General features: G+C 40.7%; 1 protein-coding gene across 1 annotated transcript; it reads left to right on the plus strand.

The window, feature by feature from the left end:
• The first annotated feature begins 3363 nt into the window (after window positions 1-3363).
• LOC148114126 (uncharacterized) lies at window positions 3364-26726 on the plus strand. The gene is made up of 12 exons (XM_087893666.1): window positions 3364-3483; window positions 3644-3767; window positions 5219-9022; window positions 10069-10179; window positions 14261-14379; window positions 14670-14728; window positions 15242-15396; window positions 20562-20724; window positions 22694-22855; window positions 24459-24565; window positions 24783-24821; window positions 26594-26726. Exons 1-12 carry the CDS (start codon window positions 3364-3366, stop codon window positions 26638-26640), a joined length of 5010 nt encoding a protein of 1669 aa, XP_087749792.1. The 3' UTR covers window positions 26641-26726.
• The last annotated feature ends 68 nt before the right edge of the window (window positions 26727-26794 follow it).

The following is a 26794-nucleotide window of genomic DNA, read 5'->3' on the forward strand; positions in this document are numbered from 1 at the left end:
AATAGCTAAGCACAAAAGGAGCTTCATCATTGCCTGTTTTCCATTTAATTCATCTGGTGACGTAAGGCCTAAGAAAAGTAGGGACTTTCTAAACAATTACAGACAGTATTTCAATCGGTTAAAATCATTTCGTACTCTCAAAATTTTCAAAATCTCATTATATGACAGATGTTCTTTCCTCTAACAAAAAACAAGTGCTTAAACATTTTATCCAAATTTCATTTCATATATAATATTTCATCTCCATGTTTTATGATCTATCCATTGGTAAAATAGCTCCCATATCAAATAATATTGTTTATCTTCCTGTTCTCTTATTTCAAATGTCAATCTACTCATTTCGGCACAATCCAACATTTTCTTAATAATTTCTTCATCAGTAATTATCTTCTCTCCTTTCCAGTTTTTTGCAAATACAATTCTAGCCACTGTTAAAATATTCACAATTAAATATTGCAATTCTTTGTTAAATGTCTCAGGTAAGATCCCTAATAAAAATATATCTAGTTTAAAGTCAATATGTCTCTTTGTCATTTTTCCCAACCATGTGTGTATCTTAGTGCAAAATCTCCTTGCTTCTATGCATGTCCACCACATATGGTAATAAGATCCTAGTATCTGATGGCACTTCCAACACTTTTCCGATTTGTTCTTGAACATTCTGGCTATCCTCATCGGGGGTAAATGCCACCTGTAAAACATCTTATACAAATTCTCCTTACATGCTGTAGACATTGTTGTTTTATAATTATGTGACCACAATTTTTGCCATTTCTCTAAATCAATACCATAACCAAAATTTTCCTCCCATGCTATCATTGATTCTTTAACTTGTTCTTCTTCCAATTTTGCCTCTAGCAAGTGTCCGTATAACTTTTTAATTACATGGTCATCAGAACCCATTAATATCTTATCTAAGGTAGTCAAAACATTATAAAAGCCTTCTTGTTTGAGATCTTCTCGATATCTAGAAAATATTTGCATATATGAAAATCAATCCATCTTAAATCCCTGATCTTCTAAGTCTTGTTTTAATTTAAGCTCACTGTTTCATCCAATAATTCACTATATCTAACAATTTGTTCCCCTTTGAATATCACTGGATATGAAAAAGCTTCAATTGTAGATATCCAGTCTGGAATCTTCAAATAATGGTATTTTTTAATCCTCTCCCAATTCAAAAGCAAAGCTTCACGTATCTGATGTCTTCTAAAATACCCCTGTATTTTAGTTCTTTGTACCATAAAAAGGCATGCCACCCCATCAACAAATCATGTCCCTCTAAATTCAATAATCTAGTATTGTTCAATGTTACCCATTCTTTAATCCACATTAAACTTTTGGGAGCACGAAATGATTTTAACCGATCAAAATACTGTCTGTAATTGTTTGGAAAATTGATGTTTTTATGTTGTTTTTGTTTAAAAAATAAAAAAAAAATTTGCAAAAAAAAAAAAAAAGAAAAGAAAATTAGGGACTTTCTCATATATGGAATACTGTATGGGAGTTCAGCTGAACAGATACCTAATTTCTAATTTCGGCAACCTTTTTGTTTATCAGATGTTTTATTTGGAATAAAGAAGGATACATTGAGAAAGAATATTAAGGATGGGGCAAGTGCTAGGACTAGGTGGGGTTCAGATCTGCTGTTTTTAATCTACTAACATTGTCACTGGGTATGTCTGATAACTTAGGCCTTGTAAACTAATGAATTTTGGGCTATACATGGCTTCATGGGGCAAAATAGGGATCATATTCCTGGCATGGCGCAGATGGATGTTTGTTTTTTTTAAAATTTGATTTATATGCCGCCCTTCTCCGGAGACTCAGGGCGGCTTACAATGCGCTAAGCAGTAGCCTTCATCCTTTTGTATCTTTATACAAAGTCAGCTTATTGCCCCCACAACTGGGTCCTCAATTTACCTACCTTAGAAAGGATGGAAGGCTGAGTCAACCTTGAGCCTTGGCGAGGTTCGAACCTGCAGTAATTGCAGGCAGCTGGTCTTAATAACAGGGTGCCTTAGACCACTGTACTACCAAGGCTCTTTTTATTGTTATTAGATAGCCCAAAGTATCTTGTGCAATAGATACTGGAGGTCCAGGTGAACAGGACCCTGAAGAAGCTGCCCATCTCAAGTTTTTATTTAACTGGGTAATAATTGTGGTAAAAATCTAAAATAGCAAAATAAAATAAAATAAATCCATATTTTCTGTCTAAAGAACATGAAACTATTTTAAAAAAATATTCTGTAGACATGAAATTAAAAATATCTTTGTATCAACTTCAGTTTGATTCACATATTGTCAAAGGTGATCTAATTTTTCTGGTTTCTAACTTTGCTTTGAGATAATTGCTGTCATGGAAGAAAGAAAGCCATTTGGATGGCCATCCTCTTAGGCAAAATGGGGTGGCTGCTTCAGGAAACAGATCTTAGATGTCATGAAGAATCATCATTCTCTTATTTTATGATTGTGGTTTTTACAGCCATGGTTGGGAAGAAATACTTGATGAATATGTTAGATATTCATGGACTGACGTAAGGACCAATAAGTGGCCCGAAGTCAGAGCGGAAAAATTAAGCGTGCATCAGTGGCTGAAGCCGTGGACAGCTCCCTTTAAAAGGAGCTGCTGCGGCTTGATTTACGATTGCTTTTGCTGGAACTAAATAAAGAAGAAAGAACCACTTTTGAGCGTCCTGCTTCTTCTGTCCGCCCACTATTTTACACTGGTGACTAAGGTGGGATTTGAAGAACAATAAGACACCAAGGCTGAACAAAGTTTTCCACATGGCAATCATCGACCATCGAACTCAGAATCAACCAGCCAACTCACGATATCTTCAATCATATCCGCCGCTCCATTCAACCCTGCGGGAGAAGACTGGGATTCCTACATGGACCGTTTCCAGATTTTCCTGGAAGCAAGCAACCTTTTGAGCCTCTTGGAACAGAGAAAGAGGGCACTCTTTCTCACACACTGCGGAGCCATCATTTTTAAAATGGCCAAAGCCCTCGCATCACCAGCAGTGTTAAAAACTGCTCTCTAGTGGCCAGCACTAGAGAGAATACTGAGGGCACATTATGCTCTGCAGGGATTCTCACTCACGCAGAGACACGAGTTCTACCGGCAAGACCAAAGAGAGGGGGAATCCATCAGCGAATTCATCGCAAATCTGTGAGAGATCACAACTGCATGTGAGTTCTCCAACATGGATGAGGCCATGAGGAACTGTCTAGTGTTGACTTTACCCGACCTTACCCTACAAAACCCAGAATCACTTTGCTCACAAAGCCCAGAATCACTTTTCACGAAGCCATGGAAGAAGCGACAGCAACAGAGGCATACAACAATTTACAGCAGCCATGAAGAAAATGAATAAGCTGTTGCAAGCATGGGAACCCGCCACCGTGCATGAAGATTTGGAAACAGAGTCCGAGGAAGAAGATGAGGAAGAGGTGCACCAGCTCCGCTCAGACCAAAAGGTGAAAAACCCTGAGAAAAACAGAAAGTGTTTTTGGTGCGCCGGGTGTGAAGGGAACCATCCCAGGGCCGAATGCAAGTTCTGGGATGCCATCTGCCATGATGCGAATGGAAGGGGCATATCGCAAGAGTATGCAGGGCATCTCAGCCGTTTTCCCACAGACCAAGGCAATCCAGCCCCCCACCGCATCGCAGGAACTCCCAAGTGGATGGACGGAAGCCTCCATTCGGAAGGAACCGATGCAGCAAGGACATGAAGTCAACCATGGTGGAAGCCCTCATAAGGGTACTGAGGAAACTATTTGCAACACATGGGTTGCCCGATGTAGTCGTCTCTGACAACAAGTCCCAATTCACCGCAAACCAGTTTGAAATATTCCTGGCAAACCAAGGAATAAGGCATGCACTATACGGGCCTGGACACCCCTCATGAATGAGCAGGTGGAGCGGATGGTGTGATCGACCAAAGAGACACTAGCCAGGATGGGCCACGGGGACATTAAAGCCAAAATAGATAAGCTATTAAGCATACAGCAGTGCAACCACCCACAGAAGTCCATACTGGTCATTGCTCCAATTGGGCCCTATACTATGGTTACTATGTAAGGGAAGCCACAAGACATACTGTTTCAGCAAAGAGATGCAGAAAATGTTAATCTGTTGTTGCCATTAAGTAGTCATTCATGCTTTTGATGGACAGGATAAATAGTAAATGGCCAGGAAGGGCCATGGAAGGGGCAACCTGTGCCAATTGCCATCCCTACCTTCCTAGTATTTATTGTATATCACTGACAACAAGTCTTGTCTAAAAACAGCCTGGTATGAAGCCCACTATTTTAATGAGGAAATAACTTCTGTTCCTTATACCCAGCTTGTTTAACAGTATGGATAAAGCATCTGAATTTTGGGAGCATAGCTCCATGTAGAAAGTGTATTATAGTAATTCACAGGAATGTGCCAAATTCCTTCTTGGATATCTTACAGAAGTAAATATTAACTTACTGGGATTAAAGCATGATTTTATATTTTTTGATTTAGTCCATTACTGATTCTAGTCCTAATTTTACACCTATTTTGGATTTCCATTTCAGCAATTGTAAATTACAGTCACTTGAAAAGATGACTATGTTTATTTGACAGAAGGCAAAACCGACATAAGTAATCCTATTTTCATTCTAGGGCATGGGAATCTTCATGCAAAATTAGGTGAAATGTCAATTGTTATTTAGAAAAAAATATTCCAGACGAAAAATCCAGTATCCTGTGTATGTATATACATAGGGCCACTTCAAAGACCTCCTGGAAGCTGCAACAGTGCATACTGTAGCTATCTGATGAAGTCTTCATCTTCATCTTCATCTTTCAATTTATAACTTTTAGATATCCCTGGATTTATTAATTATTATTATTTTTATTATTTATTATTGTTTTATTATGGGCTGCTCAAGGTGGAAGGCGGGTCTAGAAATAAAATAAAAAATAATGAAAATTCCATAAAGTTATTCCCTTAATTTTATATAGAGTACCGGTAAATGATATATATGTATAAGAAGACACCCTGCTATATATTCTTTTTGCCGCTCTTGGTCCAGCATTGTTTGAAGTGAAATGAAAGTGAGGAAAGCCACTTTTCCATTGCCCGAGTCAGACATTTTCGTCGGGAGCAGAAAAAGAAAACTTTGAATATAAAATATCACACTAAAAAGCTATTTAACTTTTCTCCATCTTTCTTTTTAGGTGGCTTCAGGAATGATGCTAGAAATAGACATACATATAATGAACCTAAAAAAGTACAGCATATTCAATGGGAAGTGGTAGAATCAGAAGATGAAAGAACTTGGGAAGAAGTCATTGAACCTAAAGACCAGAGAGATCATAAGAGCGATGGATCTGTTGAGATTAACAGCATGGATTCAATGGACAACAAGGTGATCGTAAGGAAGCCATGGGGCAGAAACATCCTTAGCATAGAACATGAAGGTTTATCAATACTCCCCTCAACATTCAACATCACTAACGAAACTACTACTGCCAATATTACTACCAGCCCTTCCACTACCGAAACTACTACTGCCAAGATTACTAACAGCCCTTTCACTACCATAACTACTACTGAGAAGAGTACTACCAGCCCTTCCACTACCATAACTACTACTGAGAGTACCAGCAGCCCTTCCACTACCATAACTACAATTGCCAAGAGTACTACCAGCCTTTCCACTCCCAAAACTACTACGACCAAGATTACTACCAGTCCTTCTACTATATCCCTCTCACCTGAAAGTCCTACCTCCTCATCGGATTCCACTAGAACCTTAACCGATTTCTCCACCACCATCACAAGTACAACATCTGCTGGGCTGGAAACATCCAGCTTGGATACAGATCTCAGCCACTCAGCATCTGCAAGCGCCTCACCAAGCAACGTGACGAGCATAGCATCCACGGGTGCTGTGTCGGGTGAAATACTCACTTCTGCAAAAGCCCCCAGTGCCACCACGGGTGATGTCAATCCTAGCACACCTTCCCCAAGTCCTTTAACTGCAGAACCCCCAGGCTTCCCAAGCTATAGCAGCCCCACCGTTACCGATGTCAATACAACCACAGCTTCCATGACTTCTCCTCACAGTGAAACACCGAGCAGCACCGCAAACACAGGCCTCACCAACAACGAGGGAAGTACAGTCATTGATCCCACCGATTCGCCCTCAGATCAAACTCGTACTCCCACAGAAAATGGCAGCACCACAGGAACCCATGTCACTGCAACTCCAGCTCCAACAAGGACACCCTCCCAGGAGAAACCAAGCCCTTCTGCGGAAGCCAGCAGCACCATAACTGATGTCAGTCCTCAAACAGCATCGACCTCACTCTCAGGGGAAGGATATACCCGTACATCAAGTGCCAGCAGGTCGACGCAGATCAGTACCAGCCTCAGCGAGGGGACTGTAGACGTGCTTTCCCCTAGTACCCTCCCTGGGACAACGCCGAGCTTCACAACATTCAGCATGTCGGGGGACAATGGGACTCTAGACTCAGCTTTCACAACTTCTCCTTTGGATGTAACACAGAGTCCCCACTCCCAGGCTGATACCACCATGAATGATTCCCCTGAAACCACCCCATCCACAAGCACTCTCTCCTCCGAGACAATCAGTTCCGCAACAGCACACAGTGCACCAGAAAATGCCGCTGGCACAGCAACTGATGTCACTTCAAAACCCGCATCCGCAAGTACTCCCTCGACAGGAGCACGGGTCTCACCAACCATGACCAGCCCCACAGGGAATGAAGTCGCTGGAAGCACAGCTTTGACAGGGACCCTCTCCGAGCAATCCTACACTTCTTCATACCATACCAGCAGCGCCTTCAGCAATGTCACCACAAAGGCAGCTTTCTCCACCTCTCCCTCCACTGCAACCCATAACTCTGCATCCTCAGAAAGGCCCTCAGCAGAGCCCAGTACAACAATGAGGGATGCCACTGCAAGCATAGCTTCCACGAGTGCTCCCTTGGATGAAACACACACTCCCTCAACATCGCTCAGGACCACAGGGATGCAAGCCAGTAGACACACAGCTTCAACCACTGCTCCTTCCAAGAAAACAGACAGCCCTCCACCAAGTACGTCTCCCACAGGGAATGATATCCTGGCTACGGTCTGGACTACCTCAGTTGAGACACGCAGCCCCACAACGGCGCACAGCCACTTAACCCCAACGAGTTCCACAACGGCTCATGTGGCTACCAGAACCCCATCCGGAAACACTCCCTTGGGGGAAACGCACACCTCCCTGACCACGCTCGACAGCACCGGGAGAGAAAGCACCATCGACATCGCTTTAACTACATCCCTCTCACCTGAAAGTCCTACCTCCTCATCAGATTCCACTAGAACTTTAACCGATTTCTCCATGACCATCACAAGTACAACATCTGCTGGGCTGGAAACATCCAGCTTGGATACAGATCTCAGCCACTCAGCATCTGCAAGCGCCTCACCAAGCAACGTAACGAGCATAGCGTCCACGAGTGCTGTGTCGGGTGAAATACTCACTTCTGCAAAAGCCCCCAGCGCCACCACAAGTGATGTCAATCCTAGCACACCTTCCCCAAGTCCTTTAACTGCAGAACCCCCAGGCTTCCCAAGCTATAGCAGCCCCACTGTTACCGATGTCAATACAACCACAGCTTTCATTACTTCCCCACGCGGTGAAACACTGAGCAGCACCGCAAACACAGGCCTCACCGACAATGAGGGAAGTACAGTCATTGATCCCACAGATTCCTCCACTACCAATACTACTACAGCCAAGATTATCACCAGCCCTTCCACTACCAAAATTATTACTGCCAAGATTACTATCAGTCCTTCCACTACCAAAACTACTACAGCCAAGATTACTACCAGTTCTTGCACTACATCCCTCTCACCTGAAAGTCCTACCTCCTCATCGGATTCCACTAGAATCTTAACTGATTTCTCCACCACCATCACAAGTACAACATCTGCCGGGTGGGAAACATCCAGCTTGGATACAGATCTCAGCCGCTCAACATCTGCAAGCGCCTCACCGAGCAACGTGACAAGCATAGCGTCCACGAGTGCTGTGTCAGGTGAAATACTCACTTCTGCAAAAGCCCCCAGCTCCACCACGAGTGATGTCAATCCTAGCACACCTTCCCCAAGTCCTTTAACTGCAGAAATCCCAGGCTTCCCAACCTATAGCAGCCCCACCGTTACCGATGTCAATGCAACCACAGCTTTCATGACTTCTCCTCACGGTGAAACACCGAGCAGCACCGCAAACACAGGCCTCACTGACAATGAGGGAAGTACAGTCATTGATCCCACCGATTCCTCCACTACCAATACCACTACAGCCAAGATTACTACCAGCCCTTCCACTCCCAAAACTACTACTGCCAAGATTACTACCAGTCCTTACACTACATCCCTCTCACCTGAAAGTCCTACCTCCTCATCGGATTCCACTAGAATCTTAACTGATTTCTCCACCACCATCACAAGTACAACATCTGCCGGGTGGGAAACATCTAGCTTGGATACAGATCTCAGCCACTCAACATCTGCAAGTGCCTCACCGAGCAACGTGACGAGCATAGCGTCCACGAGTGCTGTGTCAGGTGAAATACTCACTTCTGCAAAAGCCCCCAGCTCCACCACCAGTGATGTCAATCCTAGCACACCTTCCCCAAGTCCTTTAACTGCAGAAATCCCAGGCTTCCCAACCTATAGCAGCCCCACCGTTACCGATGTCAATGCAACCACAGCTTTCATGACTTCTCCTCACGGTGAAACACCGAGCAGCACCGCAAACACAGGCCTCACCGACAACGAGGGAAGTACAGTCATTGATCCCACTGATTCCTCCACTACCAAAACTACTATTTCCAAGATTACTACCAGCCCTTCCACTTCCAAAACTACTACTGCCAAGAGTACTAGCAGGCCTTCCACTACCACTTCGACTACCAAAGCTACTACTGTCAAGAGTACTACCAGAACTACCACCAGTGGTAAGTATCAGTTTTCATTTGATCTATATGTTTGGTTATTCCTATTTTAAATTTTTCAAAAGTCATGGCAATTTTTCCTTTCCTGTGATCAAACTATGGTGACTTTTGGTCTGAAGCACAGCCTGGATGTTCTACTTTTTTTAGAATGGCCTCAGTTTAGGGCAGATTGAGTATGAATGGGATTACTACTATTCATCACATTTCTATCAAATGATATCGTTGACATAATCCCTTGTAAATGGGCCTGTGACAGAAGTATAATCATATGAGGTGATTCTCCCTCCATAATCTGAGAATGATATTTCCGGCTTTCCCTACTCCCTCATCTCCTACTACTGGGGATCGTGTCTGGGGTAGCTGAGAGTGATATTTCACAGCAGCTGAAAGTCCACAGGAAGCTGCCATCTGTTCTGGGAGATTAGGAGGATGGACACCTCCTTTGGGACATGGCTGCCTTGTGCCAAGTTTTAAAGTAAGGGAGCACCAATCATTAATGGGTTTGTGCAGATTACTTCATATTCACAGAATTGTTTTTAATCTGGTCTTGCCAAATTTTGGTTTGAAGGACGGTTATTATGCAGAACTCTCTCTCCAATGCTCCTCTGGAGACAACTGTTTGTGATTTAGATCTTTGTACGTATTTGAATAATTGCATTGCAGTGTTAGTATCTTAAGAAAGGAAGGTCAGAACTGATTCAGATCAACAAACATTTAAAAATGATTAAGAGAAAGTTTGTCTAATGAAAAAAGGCAAGAATTTTTTTAAACTAAAAAAATTCTTAATTGCATTTATTTCATTTTCTACTTCATTGCTTAAAAATGATCAGCCTCTCCATCCTTCCTGTCAGCTAATGTCACGTTAGAAGCTGAAAGAGTGAGGAGCAATTTGGCGTCATATGAACGCTTGTAAACTCACTTCATTTATCTGCTGCATTGTTTATTTTTTATACATGCATACTGTGATAAAGAATTATATTTCTATGTAAATTGCTGCATTGATCGTAACTTTCAAATTAGATCTGTATAAGGGGACTTTTCTGTTCCAGAGTTATGCCAGAATGGTGGAACCTATGATGGAACCAAGTGCCTCTGTAATGACGATTTCTTCTATGGACCCAAGTGTGAGTTCCTCTGGGGTGAAATTCCAATCCCTGAATGTAAGTACAACCAGGGAGAGCGTGATTTCCTGATGGCAGCTTAAAACAAATTCTTCCTTTCAGATATGTTGGATTATCATACTAGAATAAGGAGATTGCATATGGAAGAAATGTGGCTTGACAGGAGCTCCTTTATAGTCCACTTAAACCAGGAACCTGTTGGGAAATAGATAGTTCTCCGTTCCCAGTTCCGTCTGGGTTCTGGGAAAGATGGTTCATAGAGGTCTATTATAGGTTTGCCAGCTCCAAGCCAAAGTAATTAATTTAGAGCTAATGTTTTCCCCCTAAATGGCTAGGAGCTCTCATGAATAACCGAGAAAATATCCCGGTTCTATGCTGACTACAGTTTCTTCATATAAGGAGAATCATGGAGGTGAGATTTTGAGATTGCCTCAAAAATGTAAAAAAAAATACTAGAAACAGCACAGGATTATTAAAAACAGACTTTGCCAAACCAATCTTTTTTCATTCTTTGACAAAGTGACTAAATTAATAGAGTAGCAAAATTCTGTGGACATAGTATACTTATAGTATATTCATCGCAAACTTAGTATACAAGACCCTTACCCAATGTCACCTATACCTAACCCATCATAAGATCCTGATCTGACATGATCCTCACCTGACGTGATCTCCTCATCAGAAGACCTACTGATCACCAGGGCCGGATTTAGATGAAAAGAGGCCCTAGGCTATTCCACTTATGAGGCCCTTTCACCAGTGGTGGGATTCAATTTTTTTAACAACAGGTTCTGTGGGCGTGGCTTAGTTGGGGGTGTGGCTTGGCAATCATGTGACTGGGTGGGCGTGGCTAGCTGGTCACATGACTGTGTAGGCATGGGTAGCTCATCATGTGACCGGGTGGGTGTGGCTATGTGCATAGGGACTACTCAGAGGGCTGAAAAAAGTCATTTCTGACTGGGCTTCGCACTTTTGACCGGTCCTCACACTTATGACCATCCTCACATTTATGCCCGTGCAGCTTTCTTAACAACCATGTCACTCATTTCACAACTGCTTCTCTTCACCATGGTGACAAGATAGGGCAAAAACGTAAAATGTGAGGACAGTCGTAAGTTCGAGGACTGGTCAAAAGTGCGAGGACCAGTCAGAAATAACTTTTTCAGCCCTCTGAGTAGTCCATATGCATAAAAGGATACAGCAATAGAGAGGGATGAAGGAAGGGAAGGGAAATTAGAGTAGGAGTGAGGGTAAGAGAGGGAGGAAGAGAGGAGGAGAAGGAGAAAGGAAGAGGAAGTAGGGAGGAGAAGAAGAGGGGGAGGAAGAGAAAGTAAGAAGGAAAGAAAAGAGAGAGGTGGTAGGTTTGAGGAGAAAGATTGCTGTACAATAAAAAAGATGAAAGGGAAGAAAGCCAACCCCAAACAAATATAAAGATATTAAGATAAAGAATGAATTGTTAAACTTTAAAGAATAAAAGAGAACAAATATGAATAAATAACAATAATTAGAAACACACATACAAACATACAATGTATTTTCTTTGAACAGAGTATTTGGCCGGTTCACAAATTTAAACAGTGTTTAGTCATTTCAATTAAATTTACAATTTCTATATTTCCTTTTTGCCATATTTATTCCTCATCTATTTTTGTAAAAAACCAATATTACCCTTCATCCTCATCTCTAATCTTAATCAAATTCAATTTTTCCCTTCTATTCTATATTATACCCCTTCCCATTGTCATCTATTTTTATATCCATCCTCACATTGGTTAATTATGTAATATTAGTTGTTTAATACAAATTCAACATTTTAATATAAATCAATTAGTTATATAACTACCTTTTTTGTATATTAATCAATATGAACATGAATATTCCTATTATTTCCATGCAATCCAATTTCTTACAAATCAATTAATTATATTTACCAATAATAATAAACCAAATAATTTCCCCCATATATTCCTCCAAACCACAACTTAACCATTTCTGCTTTCAACACAATATACAATTAATAGTATCTCAATTATTACAATTCCTTAGTTAAATAGAGCTTTTTTTCTTTTGTGTTTTAAAATCCTGAACTCTCCTCCTTTTCCCTAAATTTCCCATTGTTTCCACGTACCTTTTTTGGTGAGGAAAAAGAAAAGAATTCTGCCTGCCTAATTTTCCAACCTTGCAGCAACAGCAAAGCAGTTTCAGTTTCGTTTCTTTGCAAGGAAGCAGAAGAGCCCTGAGCAAAACAGCCGAGACAAATCAGCTGAGAGCCGGGAGGCCAATTAGCCTATGCTGAAGCTCCGTGGGCCAATAAAATTACAAAAAAAAAAAACACTGAACCCTTTGTTAAATTGCTGGCTCCCCCGCCCCCCCCCCCCGCCCCCAGAATCCCACCACTGTGTAGGCCCCTCTTGATCTTGAGGCCCTAGGCTGAAGCCTAGTTAGCCTATAGGAAAATCCGGCCCTGCTGATCACACTAAGACTTTATAATTAGAACACCAACACTGACATCCCCTAAATTCTCCTGAAGATGTTACCTAGCTTGGTAATGAAACAATCAGAAATCAACCCATAGGTACCGAGAATGAACCTCTATCCTTATCCTACATCCGAGCCACAGATATTCGCCGCTACTACATAGTATACTTAGATTTCACTAAGACATTCAATAAAGTAGACCAAAACCTACTTCTTGGTAAGCTAGAATAATATGGAATAGGCAGCATCACTACCATATGGATTTGTAACTGGTTGGCAAATGTTACTCAACAAGTAATCCTTAATGGTACTACATCTACATGGCAGGTAGGAAGCAGTGGGGTAGTACAAGATTCTGTCTTAGGCCCAGTACTCTTCAGTATCTTTATAAATTACTTAGATGAGGGAATCAAAGGAGAACTCATCAGATTTGCAGATTTCACTAAACTGGCAGGAATAGCCAACACTCCAGAAACTCAGGATCAAAAAGGATCTTGACACACTTAAACAATGGGCCCTATCCAACAAAATGGAATTTAAAGGGGAGAAAAACAAGGTTTTACACTTAGGCAGGAAAAACCAAAGGTATAAGTAAAGATTAGATGAAACCTGGCTCAAAAACAGTAACTGTGAGACGAACCTTGGAGTCCTAGTACACAATTACCTAAATATGAGCCAGCAGTGTATGGCAGCAGCCAAAAAATCTAATACAATCCTTGGTTGTATAAACAGAGGCATAGAATCATGAAGTATTAGTACTGCTTTATGAAACCTTAGTAAGACCACACCTGGAATATTGCATCCAGTTTTGGTCACCACATTATAAAAAGAGACTTTGGAAAAAGTGCAGAAAAGAGCAACTAAGATGATTCTAAGGTTCAGAGACAAAAACATATGAGGAACAATTGCAGGATATGGGTACGGCTAGTCTAGAGCACTGGCCCCCAACTTTTTGGGTATCAGGGATTGTTTCTGTGGAGGGAGGTTTTTCTGCAGACCAGAAGGGGCATGGTTTCACACGCTTCCTGCATCCCACTGATGGGGTTTTGTTTGTTTGTTTGTGGCGTGCTGCAGGTCCATGGACTGGGGATTGGGGACCCCTGATCTAGAGGAAAAAAGGACTAGGGGTGGCATGATAGCAATATTCCAGTATTTGAGGGGCTGCCACAAAGAAGCGGGGATCAACTTATTTTCCAAAGCACCAGAAGGCAAGACAAGAAGTGATGGAAACTAATCAAGGAGAGAAGCAACCTGGAATTAAGGAGAAATTTCTTAACAGGGAGAGCAATTAACCAGTGGAACAGGTTGCCTTCAGAAGTTGTGGGTGCTTCATCATTGGAAGTTTTTAAGAAGAGACTGGACAGTCACTTGTCTGAAATGGTATAGAGTCTCCTGCCTGAGCAGGGGATTGGAGTCAAAGACCTTCAAGGTCCCTTCCAGCAGTATTCTGAGTTTAAAAATGTATCAGTAAATCAAAAATGAGTTTTCAAACCAGATGAGGATCTTTGGATTTAGGCATTTGAAACCGTGTTGGAGAATGGGAACACATTTATCTCTTGCCTGTCACATTTTAGAATTCCTTTGCACTGCAGGGAAGTAACTTGTTGAGATTCATACGAATATCTCTTTCCCTCTCTTTTAGTATCTGTGACTGTTACTGTCGAAGCTCAGGTGAAAGTTACTAACAAAGAGTACAACAAATCTCTGGAAGACTTAAACTCTACTTATTATCGGGAAATTCAGTCTCAGTTTAAATTGCAGGTAAGATTGGATCAAGGAAACATCTGATCAATGTCACTATTTCACTGTAATGTATCTTACCCTCTTCTTTAACTAAGGTCAGCTGTCCTAATTCATACCAGGAAAGTGTCTTCTTCCCAATCAAAAATTTGCTTCTTGGATTTTCATCTTTCTTCAGATAGAAAATTAGACAAGACATAGCACAGACCACATACTCAATGCTTTAGGAGGCTTGCTTCTGATTCAAGCCTCTTTCCTGGCATAGATTTCGTTGTTTATGAAGATTTTCTTTTACTTTTTCTATCTTATAGATGAAAAGTGTTTATCGTACTGTCCCTGGATACCATGATGTGGTGATCTTACGAATGAAGTGGGTATCTAGAAAGAGACTAATTTATTCTTTGGGATGATGAGCCATCAAGTGAACTTGAATATGGGTAGAACTTTTCTCCCATTGTGGATTCTCTTTTTCGGTTTAAGGAACTCCTTTTCAGATTTCTTTTTTTAACAATGTGGATAAACCAGGGCCTGAGCATGTCTTATGTATACTTTCAGTCACCATGTATTCCAGGAAACATCTGAGGGGATGAAAAATGTTCTTGCAAGTTAAAGCAGTTAGAATTGGACTAAAGTCCAGGTTGAAATCCCACTCAGTTATGAAACTTCCAGAGGTACTTTGGCCTAGTCTTGAACTTTTATTCTAAGCTCTCTCGGAAAACTGTTGTGTGGATTAAATAGAGTAGAAATGGAGTAGAAGTACTAGTTCATTTTGCATTTGATGGAGGAAAGGGGTGGGGTTATAGCAGTCTGTAGCATATCTTCATGGAGCAATAAAGGGTAGTTCAGCACCTGAGGAATTGCTCTTCCTTCATTGTTCTCTTAGGAATGGCAGCATTATTGTGGAACATAAAGTCATCTTCCACGTACAAATAAAGAATAATGAGGAAACAATCCAGCAGCAGATGGAGACTATTACAGAGAAAGTGAATCAATCCTTGGCAGACATCCGTAATGATGCGGAGTGTGTCAGCGATTCAGGTATGATCTATCCTGGTAAACTCTTCTGCTTGAATGTGATTTCGTTTGACTGACAAATAAGCAAGATTCCTGGCTAATTCTTCTTTTAGACAAGATGTTTTTAGAATGAGCCACCTTTTTTCTGCAGGAATGTCCTTTGAATGGCTTCCCCTTTGTCACAAAATTTAATAATGGGGATAGAGCAAGGTATCATATCTGTATGGCAAATCTCAATATAGCCACCAGATGGCGGCAAATACATCTTTTTTTTTTTCCTGAATGAAGGCAAATGTAAGAGTCCAGAATAATGTTGCAGGATCCAATCTGGCACAGTCATTGGGACCAGAGATTTACTCTTCCAAGCTTTCGGATTTATGCTGGAGCCCATCCTCAGGGATCTTCCCTTTACTGGAATATGTTATTTGGGCTATTTTATGGGTCATATTTATGTGTTAACTTTCTATTGCTTGGTTGATTGGTATGTTGATGGCATGAGATTGGCTGTTGCTTCCTTGGGCTGTAAAACCCTTGGCTCTTAAGTACCTGAAAAGCTGGTGATAAATCAGCACTTCTGTTGACTGACAAGGGCCCATTTCCCAGGCTTCAATCATTTACCTGGCTATCTTTGTAGCTGCATGGCCAACAATTTTAGTAGCTTTGAACTTGAATGTATGTTTATTGTTCATTGCAATGTGAGGCTATCATTGAGTTTGGCATCCTCGTCTGACTGCTCACTTGTATTCTTGCAGTGGTTAACTTCCTTCCCATCTGTCCTCCATAGTCACAGAATCAATCCATGCAAGGGATCCAGTAGATTACATTATACAGTATATCTCATCTCCAAGAGATCTTTGCAATGTATAATTTGTCCAGTGTATAATTGTAGCCTCTGGACAGTGTGAGATCCCACTTGCAGATCTCAGAAGCTGTGTTCTACTGCTTCTGAAATATTTTTGATGTATGGCAAGGTGTGCCAAATAGTTGGCCTTGTAAAGTGGGTTCTCCCCCTGCCATATAGTGTGTGATGATTTAGGACAGGAAGGAAGCTAACCACCAGATTGCAAGAACGCAAGCGAGTGGTCAGACAAAGAGACTTGTACTCATTGGTAAGTCATAAGTTTATTTTCTCAAGCATATATAAGATAACAGGTAAAAGTATAAACATAATTTGAATACATGAAAAGAGTAAGTAAAAAGGAATATTAGGACAGGGACGGTAGGCACGCTGGTGCACTTATGCATGCCCCTTACAGACCTCTTAGGAATGGGGTGAGGTCAACAGTAGAGGTCAAAGTTTTGGGGGTTTGGGGAAGAAACTACAGAGTCAGGTAGTGCATTCCAGGCACTGACCACTCTGTAACTGAAGTCATATTTTCTGCAATCAAGTTTGGAACGATTTACCTTGAGTTTGTATCTATTATTTGGTTATGTATTGTTGTGGTTGAAGCTGAAGTAGTCATTGACAGGAAGTATATTGTGGCAGATAATTTTATGTACTATGCTTAGGTAGATTGAAGTCGGCATAGTTCTAAATTGTCTAAGGCCAAAATTTGAAGTCTGGTGGCATAAGGTATTTTATTGCGGTTAGAGGAATGGAGGACTCTTCTCGTAAAATATCTCTGGACTGTCTCAATTGTATTTATGTCCAATATGCAGTGCAGTTCCAGACAGATGAGGTGTATTCAGGAATTGGTCTAGCAAATGTTTGGTATGCTCTAGTTAGTAGTACAACATTACCAGAGAAGAAGCTACGCAAGATTAGGTTAACAACTCTTAATGCCTTTTTGGCAATGTTGTTACTGTGGGGTCGGGCACTTAGATCATTAGAAATGAGTACTCCAAGGTCCTTGACAGAGTGAGGGTCATCTACAAGGTCATGCCCATCTAATTTGTATTTTATGTTTTGATTTTTTTTGCCAATATGCAAGACAGAGCATCTGTTGGTTGATATTTGGAGTTACCACTTGTTAGACCAATCTGACACATAGTCAAGGTCTTTTTGAAGGGTAGTTGCATTGTCGGTGGTGTTGAATAGTTTAACATCATCAGCGAAGAGAACACAGTTGCTTTTAATATGATCACAAAGGTCATTTATGTAAAGTATGAAGAGTGTTGAACCTAAGACACTGCCTTGGGGAACACCGCGATTAACATGTACAGGATTTGATAGAGCACTTTCTATTTTGACCCCTTGTTGTATGTTTGACAGGAACGTAGCTATCCATTTATGTAGGAGTCCAAAAATGCCATAGGATTTTAGTTTTCGAAGTAATTTGTCATGTACCACTGAATCAAAAGCTTTACAGAAGTCTATATAAACTGCGTCTATTGCTTTGCCCTGATCGAGATGTGTAGTCCATATATTTTTGCAATGTAGTAGTTGTAGATTACAGGATGATATTTTTCTGAAACCGAATTGTTTGTTCATTGCCTCAAAGTGCAATGAACAAGGATATACATTCAGTTTCGAAGCTACTAAAATTGTTGGTTGTGCAGCTACAAAGATAGCCAGGTAAATGATTGAAGCCTGGGAAACTGGGGGCCCTTGTCAGGCAACAGAAGACTTTTTAAAATCTTAAACTTAGACACTGATGAATGTTTGACGTATCATTTGATGATTTATTCTTCCCCAGATTACTTCAAAAGGATAATTATTTTGGTGGGGGAGATCCTATTTAATATCACAATGTTTTTAATGCAGAAGTATCTTGAAGGAAATATACAGGTATACAACCACCCTGGATAACTAATTCATACAATTTTTTTTTCAGGACCAAACCTGTGCTTTGTTCCTTTACCTAACCCAATTCTTAATTCAAGCTTTTCATTCAATGGTAAGTTTCAGTAAACAGTTGGGTTGATGTGTCAAGATTATTGGGACTATGCTTTATATTTCCAAATTATGAAATAGTTCAATCCACATTTTAAATGTATAATTGCTAAAAGTACCACAGGTATTTGAAGTGCTGGCTTTTCATACATAAATGAAAGTCCCTAGAAGCTTTGTTGATGGATAGATGCAATCCACCACTCAAATCAATCCATCTCATCAAATTACTTTATGTCAGCTTGTAGTGTCAGTCCCATAACTCAATCATGGGAGGCCAAAAGGACTCACCAGACCAAATCCATGGAGAATCACTCACTCACTCACTCACTCACTCACTCACTCACTCACTCACTCACTCACTCTGTCTATCTATCTATCTATCTATCTATCTATCTATCTATCTATCTATCTATCTATCCATCTATCTTCTCCAGCTCCTATATGTCCATTTGTAGCATTAGCAGTGAGGCAATGACAGGAGGCGAAGGTGGAGAAAAAGCTGTGCAGGTCATGCTAACAGATGTCATTTATGTTTTTCATTTATGTTAAAGTGCTAATCCTTGAGCCAGCAGAAAAACGTATGGGCATCAATTGTCAGACCCAACACAGACAGTAGTAAGGCCTGCCTATGATGCAGTCATTCCTGTTAAATGTAGGACAAGTTAAGGAAAGGGATGGATGGATTCCCTGGCTTCATTTCACTTCCCATCAAGTTTATTCTTATACAGGAAAATAACACTCAGTCATTCTTGCTAAAGAGCAGTATGGCTGGAGCTGGGAGAATGTAGGCAGGTGCTTAGAGGTGGAAGCTAAGGATTTATTGAATTTTCCTAACAGAATAGAGTTACACAATTTCTTTATGCCTGAAACACGTCAACCATGGTACTTCTGAACATGGGTTTAGTGCTCTCAGGTCTGCGGTAGAGGTATGGGGTGCAGCTCTCCCTGTGTGTCTTCTTGTTCTTCCACTGAAATAAAAAGGTAAAACGGATGCCTATGTGAAATTATTTGCTGCCAAAAATTGATTTTAAAAAATTCTAATATGCACAAGAGTGCTAAAGCAAGAGCAATACAAAGCAGGCAGAATTTGGTTTTCCTTTCCAATTTAAATTGACTTTCTGTGCAGCATCCCAAGTGGGCAGTGGATAAGTTTGGCAACAACTGGTTCAGTATATTGTTCAAGGATGCCACTTATCCACTTATCAACTTTGGAAAATACCAGTGAGCATCCTGAAGGCAGATATCTCTGAGGAAGCCAGGGGGTTGTTTCTCTCACAGCTCAAGCCAAAATAACATGGAAATGGTGCCCAGCCCCAGAGAGAAGAAGGCATCTCAGCAGCCACTTTATTGGTGGAGTGTATCAGATACACTACAGGTATCAGATGCTACCTGTAGTAAAAATGTTTTTGAAGAAGATGGAAAACATTTTAAAACTGGAATAGCTAAGGGCAAGTTTAATTGCAGTGGACTGGAAATAGCGAAAACACTATAATTATGAAGTATTTCTTAACAAATGTAGAAAAACCAGAAATATTGAGGAAGTATTTGAACAATAATGGAAAAATAAAGCGGAAATTCATGGTTGAGGAACAAGGATGAAGAAAATATAAAAGGGACTTGTTTTTTTAGCTAAAACTGAACTTGGCCATAAGTAAATGCTGTATTGTACCGTGTTTCCCCGAAAAGAAGACCCTGTCTTATATTTTTTTGAACCCTGAAATAAGCATTTGGCCTTATTGCCATGTGCTCAAAAGCCCGATTGGGCTTAATATCAGGGAATGTCTTATTTTGGGGAAAACAGGATACTATAAATAGCACAGAAACTAAAAGAAAAAAAAGTTAAAGATATACTATAAGGACACATTTATGCTATGGTTAGAAGGACACAAGGACGACCCTAAAGAAAGATGGAAAAGATGAGTTTTCAGTCCCCACATTTGTTTTGTAATAGAATTTTAGTGCCTCCCTGCAGAGCTGGGCCACCTATAAATTCTTTCAGTTCTTCCAATCATCTTGATTCTCCCTCTCTCTCCCTCTCTCCCTCTCTCTCTCTCTCTCTCTCTCTCTCTCTCTCTCTCTCTCTCTCTCTCTCTCAAGTTGTAGGTCCATCGTAATGACAACTCGTTCTTGCTCATCTTGCTATTTTTTATTTTCTACCATGGGAGGATATTTTTCAAAACTGCTTTTGTACTATATATGGAGCAGTTGGTGCAGGAACAGGATGGCCTTGCTATGTCTGAGCAAATTTGCTGCATTTCAGTCACAAGCTCATAGTTTGTTGCAGTACAGTTTGTTGGTTTGACCTACATGTATTGCGCGTAGTTCGTTATATATTTAGCACCTCTTTTTTTTCCAGACCCCTGTAAAAATATTAGTGGTGTACAGTATGCAAACCACTATTATCCCCACATAACAAATGGTACTGTGCGCTGTGTCTCGAGATGTTTCAGTGACATTCAAGATTCCATGAACTGCTTCAATGGTGTTTGCCGACTCTCTGAAATTGGGCCCTACTGCGTGTAAGTAGACAGAAGGAGGAGGAGTATCGAAGGAATACTTAGATTCATCAGCCCACCAACCAGGGGTAAAATCCAGCAGGTTCTGACAGGTTCGGAGAACCGGAAATACCACCTCTGGCTGGTCCCCGAGTGTGGTGGGAATGGAGATTTTGCAATATCCTTCCCCCAGGAGTGGGGAGGGAATGGGGATTTTGTAGTATCCTTCCCCTGGAGTGGGGTGGGAATGGAGAGTTTGCAGTATCCTTCTCCTGGCACGCTCACCAAGCCACACCAAGCCCACCAAACCTCACCCACAGAACCGGTAGTAAAAAAATTTGGATTTCACCACTGCCACCAACTACTTAAATCTTCATTAGTTACTAGTTCTAATAGGGTACTTTTCTACCTTCCTAAGTTTTTCTGCCTGTAGAATCCATTTGATTGGTCCCAAAGGACTCCAACTCTCTTGGAGTACTGAATCTACCATGTAGCCTACAAGGCCTGAATGATTTGAGGGACTGCAATATTTAAGAATGGAGGAGAAATGTGAAATTACCTACATTTTAAAATGAGTCAATTTCAAGAAAAATTTAAATGTTGTCTTCTCCTGATTTATGTAAGGATTTGGAGCATGATCATCTTGGAGGGTTTCAGTCTTTATTTTTTTGGAGGCTAAGTTAGAAGTTGCTCAGAAATTCATTGCTGTCAGGACAACCATGCGAATAGCTAGAAGCTTGTTCTGGTTTTTATTTTGGAGAAATTATTTATGATCCATGTATGGATAAAATTTATATCACTTTATGTCATGGACAGATTACTTTTTAATTAGATGTAAACTCCCCACCAAAACCAACTGGTACAGAAGGGAAGATCAATTAGAATGATCTCCCTATCAATTTCCAACAGAAAGTTTCTGAATAATCATGAAGGTAGTTCCATGGTGACTCTGAGTTTCCTAAGAAGGATTTGGTGAAAGTCTTGAAAGAAATTGGTTCCAAATGACTTCTCCCTGTATGCAGACTCAGGAGCATTTCATGGTTCAACATAAGAAATTCCCAGAACAGTGAAGACATAAAATTAAGAACTGGCACAACCAAAGTTGGGTATGAACTCAAAGTTCTGCTTTGATTGTGTAATAAGAAAGGTGTTGTTACTTCTCCAATCTTCATGTATCAGCAGATTCAATGACATTAATTAGGGCAACTCAAACTCTCTTTGGGGATAGCAGATGACAAGATCTGCCTTTCAGCTCCTGCAAAAAGAATGTGTGATGTTTTTATGCAAAATATTTTTTCTTGAACATTCATACCTGGATCACAGTAATGCTCTTTTCAGTATTTCGGTCTGCCTCTGAAGACTATTTGGAATGTAGAACTGGGCTGGCCCAAAATGCAACAGAATGTTTACTGATATGTCCAGTTTGTTTCAGTAGAATCCCAGATATCTTGCAAACTTTGCTTTGATTCCCGGTATATTTCTGGGTACTTTGTTGTTGCATGCAAAGTTGTTTATGGTTTTGTTCTTCAATCTCTGCAAGTCTATTTCCTCAAAGCAGACTTTTCCCAACCTATGCACTCTATGGAAATGTATCCAATTTGAGTTAGTCTCTCTAGATGGCCTGGGTGCTGACAGAAAAGCTGGAAGCTTTTTTCATAGCTATCCCAATTCTGGAATTCTATTTTTCTATCTTGAGAAGTTAGGATGGCTCCCTCCTTACTGAGACACCAGAAGATAGGTTGCAGAAATCTGACATTAGCACAGATCCTGACAATTGTGGTTTGATGCCTACTGGTATTATATTATTTAGTTTTCATGTTGTTATGTTTAATTATCTTAATTTTATAATTTTAATTTTATATTTTTAATGAAGTTTTTCTGTTGGGAGCTACCCAGAACCTTCTGAAGTACACAGCATACGAATATTGTAAAATTTAAAAAAAATTAAAAGGAAAGAAACTCTTCTTTATCAATTTATTTCTTTTTCCCATAGTTGCAAAAATCAGGACCTGTTCTGGTACTTTGGTAGTTACTGCCAAATGCCTGTCCAAAAGACTGCCCTGAGCCTTGGTCTTGCCCTGGCTGTGCTCTTTGTGGTCAGTACCATCCTTGTTATTTTTCTCATCAGAGCCAAGCGGAAGAATTCCAAAAATAGGTAAGAAGTGTAAGTCCAATGTTACAAAATAACCAAGGAGAACATGGATCCTTATATCTGACTGAGGAGGATGTTGAAATGTGAGACTGCCCAGAAACCCTGAAACGTTTAATATATAGAATAAACAGCTATTCCTGGTTATTTAAGGATAGGTCCATACATTTGGTTTGATCCATCATTAATATGGCTCGTCTGTTACAGGAATAGATAACAGCATCTCCCTTCCAATCCACATTATTGCAATTACAACCCTACCCAGGTTTTCCAGCTTTCTGGGATATTATGCCTTTCAGATAGGTCTCCAGCACTTTGTTCCATTTTAGTAGCAGCTCCAGCTCTGATTGGCTGCAATATCAGGTGTGTCTCCTCACTTCCAACATGGGGTTGCTGCAAGGGGTGAGCTTCAAAAATTTTAGCAAGGGGTTCTCTGCCCGGTTGCTGGGTGGGTGTGCCATGGTGGGTGTGGCCTAGTCGGCCTCCTGCACCATGGCGGAAGGGGGTATTTTTGCCCTCCCCAGGCTCTGGAGGCTTTCCTTGAGCCTCTAGGAAGGCAAAAATGGCCTCCCCAGGCTCTGGAGGCCTGTTTCCAGCCTCCCTAAACTTCTGGTAGGCCCATTTTTTGCCCTCCCCAAGCCTCCATGCATGCCCTGCACTTACTTCATCCAAAATGGACTGCGTGGGGACTTCTGGGAGGGGTGGGATGGGATGGGTGGGGCGGGGTCAGCCAGGAGTGGGATTTGGGGGTTGTTCGAACTGCACAGAATCTTACCTAGAGGTTCTCACGAACCCCTGCAACCCCCAGCAGCCCACCCCTGCATTGAGCCCTAGCTGCTATGTTCTTCACATTTTTTAAGTAGTATTTCAGTCAATAAAGCAATGGCCCATTGAATCAATGAAGTTTACTTCTCTCAGTAGCTACTCTTTCAAGATCTGCTCAGGCCAGGTATAACATGCTACTCTTGCATTCCAATACCCGCCCAGGGTTGTTCAAAGTCTTCTCTCTTTTTCTCTTGTTTTTTCTTTCCTTTAAAAAAAAAACGTTTAAATTGCAATACTGTATAGGAATATTATTTCATTTATATGAAACTAATCTTCATTTCTACGAAGCAGAACAATAGTGTTCCTATGGGGGAGGGGGGAGAAAAAATGGTCTAATTTACTGCCCAAGGCAGAAATGTGGGAAGGGGTTATGATATGTGAAGACATCCATGTGTGCAAATATATGGGGAAGCAGAGAAAAAGTGCCAGGAGGGAAGGGAGGGAACAATCTCTAAAAGGAAAATACAGTCACTGGTAGACTGGTCCATGTGGGAGCCAGCCCAATTTGGCTTACCTTCTCTGCAAGAATGAGAAGCGGAAGTCCAATCCTATTGCCAACTCCCTATAGTCCAGAAATTCTGAAGCTGGCTTAGGAAACAGCTGAGGCTAGCAAGGGAGATAATTGCTTTTGCAGAATTGCCCTAAGAGGTGAAAGGATGCCATTTTGGAAAAAGAAATATTTGGTTAACTGCAGTGCAAGTGAGTACTGGGGAAAAAAACATCTGTCCCATGAAAATAAGCTTTATCTTGTGTTTTTTATACTGACCTGCTTTTGTGATTGCAGCTGGTCTACTGAGGCTGACACCTGGTATGAAGAGGATGCAGATGAAGAATGGGTACCTTCAGGCGGTTTGAACATTATGAATAAAACAGCGGTCTCATCCTTGGATGGTAAGAATTCTTTCTGCCATGAGGAAGATGACATCTGTGTTAAGCACGGGCAGCATAGAAGTTTTCTGTCTTGAGGGTCAGGATTTTGGTTTCTAGAGTTTAGACCAAAAGTATGATGAAGTAAAAGGAGATGTCATTATGCCCTTACAGACTATAGATAGGAGGATGTTGATAGCATGTCATAGTTATTCTAATGCTATGGGTTGTTTTTCTTTAGAACATCAAGACAGAAAGAAAACCTTCCACTTCACTGCAGGTGTGTACAGCTCATTTTCTCTTCATATGAAACAGAAAATACATAACTGTCTAAGTTAGGACATCTCAGTCTGTATGATTATAAAACATGTTGGCTTCTAAGAAAAGGATTAAGTTTCTCAAGAGATGAATTAGTTAAGTTGAAATTTTGAGTGAACATTTGTGAAGTCTTCTGGTATAATGGAATTGTAAAAGGATTTTGACTAGAGGTGGATTTTGGGGATCTTTCAAGGATCTTTATTCAGGCTTGTTCTTTTGAAATGGCTCATAAGGATGTTCTTATGAGCCATTTATGAGCTGTTCTTAAGGATGACTAGTTGAAGTGGCCAACCTGCAGTCGATACCAAATTATTCAAGATGGGAACACGCAAAATGAACTGATTTACTGTATATATTAGAATTGGTTTTATGTGATTTATAACTCAAAGTGAAATACTTTTAATACAAAGTGGAATACTTTAAAGAATAATGTACAATACATATAATATGACACAGTAAAATTTATATAGCAACAATAGTAATAATAAATGCTATCAATGTAAATTCAGTATGATAACAACATCCTGCCATTACATACAACATTAAACAACCAAATTTATCTCAGTTCAGGCACATTTCTAATACTTGTCCCAAATGGAGATCTAAAAAGCCACATTTAAAAATATTGTTTTCAGAATAGCAATAGCACTTAAGACTTATATACCACTTCACAGTGCTTTATAACCTCCTCTAAGTCAGCATATTGCCCCCAACAATCTGGGTGTTCATTTTACTGACCTTGGAAGGATGGAAGGCTGAGTCAACCATGAGCCAGTGAGAATCGAACTGGCAGTCAGCAGAATTAACCTGCAATACTTCATTCTAACCAATGTACCACCACGGCTCTTTATATTAAGAATACTAACAGCAAGGATGCTGTTCTTATATTTGGTGAAAGGGCATCCCACAACTGAACAGATCCCAAGACCCTTCTTGTTGCATCTCATATAGACCGGGGACTCTTCCCTAGGCATGGCTTGGGTGGGTACATTCTGGTTGGAATTGCATCTGGAAACCAGTACACTTCTGCAATATTGTTATATGAGAATATAAGATTTTAGTTAATATGTGGGTTTTGGACTTTGCAGGATTTGCAGTTTCTGAGTGGTCTTCAGCGGCAGTCTCATGTTCATTACATTATAGTAGTCCACTTGGGAGGGTAACAAGAACAGGGGTGACTGTTACTAACACAGTTTAAGAGCTACAAAAAAAAAAAAAATCTCCTCCAAATAGATAAGCAGGTTCATCTTTGGAAGCTCTTTATTTTATGTTTTCTCACTGACGGGTATAAAAATGTGTATGCTGATTGATCTGAATCATGTGGCTAATCAGGAAATAAAACCTGTGGATGGCACAGTGAAAGCCACAGTCCAGGGCAGGGGTGTCAAACTCAAGTCATTACGTGACGTATCGGGACTTTCCCCCCTTCACTAAACCGGCCGTGGGCGTGGCCAGCGCATGACGCATCCGGCTCATGGGCCAGGAATTTGACGGCCCTGGTCTAGAGTATGGCATTTTTCTGATTCATTGATAGATTCTAAGTTTAAAGCAACCCCCCCCCCCGCCCCCAGGCAGCCAGGAACTATGTGATTTTCTCTTCTACTACAGCTTGGTCACATTCCACTTAATTTAAGTTGTATATTATTTGAAGAGTTATTATCCTTATGTCATACTTTATTTTGAAGGAACAGTAAACTATCAATTTATACTTCTTTTTTGTGGTTGCATTTCCAGAAATGAATGAATTTTACCGTGGGACATATCCTGCATCTTCATCTTGAGTAGCTGTTGAATAGTTAAACTAGCATCCTAACTACTGTATCAAATATCTACCAGTGGGCTGGTGGATCTGATAAATAGCATTGCTAAAGTCTACGTTTCCAATTGTCTCAGTTCTTAAATCATCAGTTTGTAAACCAAAGAAAGAGTTGAAAA

This window comes from Pantherophis guttatus, chromosome 4 (assembly GCF_059756535.1).
Source record: "Pantherophis guttatus breed Tessera chromosome 4, ASM5975653v1, whole genome shotgun sequence".
NCBI lineage: Eukaryota > Metazoa > Chordata > Lepidosauria > Squamata > Colubridae > Pantherophis > Pantherophis guttatus.

Bases quoted from the DNA above. Each gene is read 5' to 3' on its own strand.
- LOC148114126 (XM_087893666.1), top strand. From the start codon at position 3,364: ATGAAGAAAATGAATAAGCTGTTGCAAGCATGGGAACCCGCCACCGTG. The intron at 10,180-14,260 runs GTAAGTACAACC...CCTCTCTTTTAG, and splicing joins TGAAATTCCAATCCCTGAAT to TATCTGTGACTGTTACTGTC. The intron at 24,822-26,593 runs GTGTGTACAGCT...TTGCATTTCCAG, and splicing joins AACCTTCCACTTCACTGCAG to AAATGAATGAATTTTACCGT.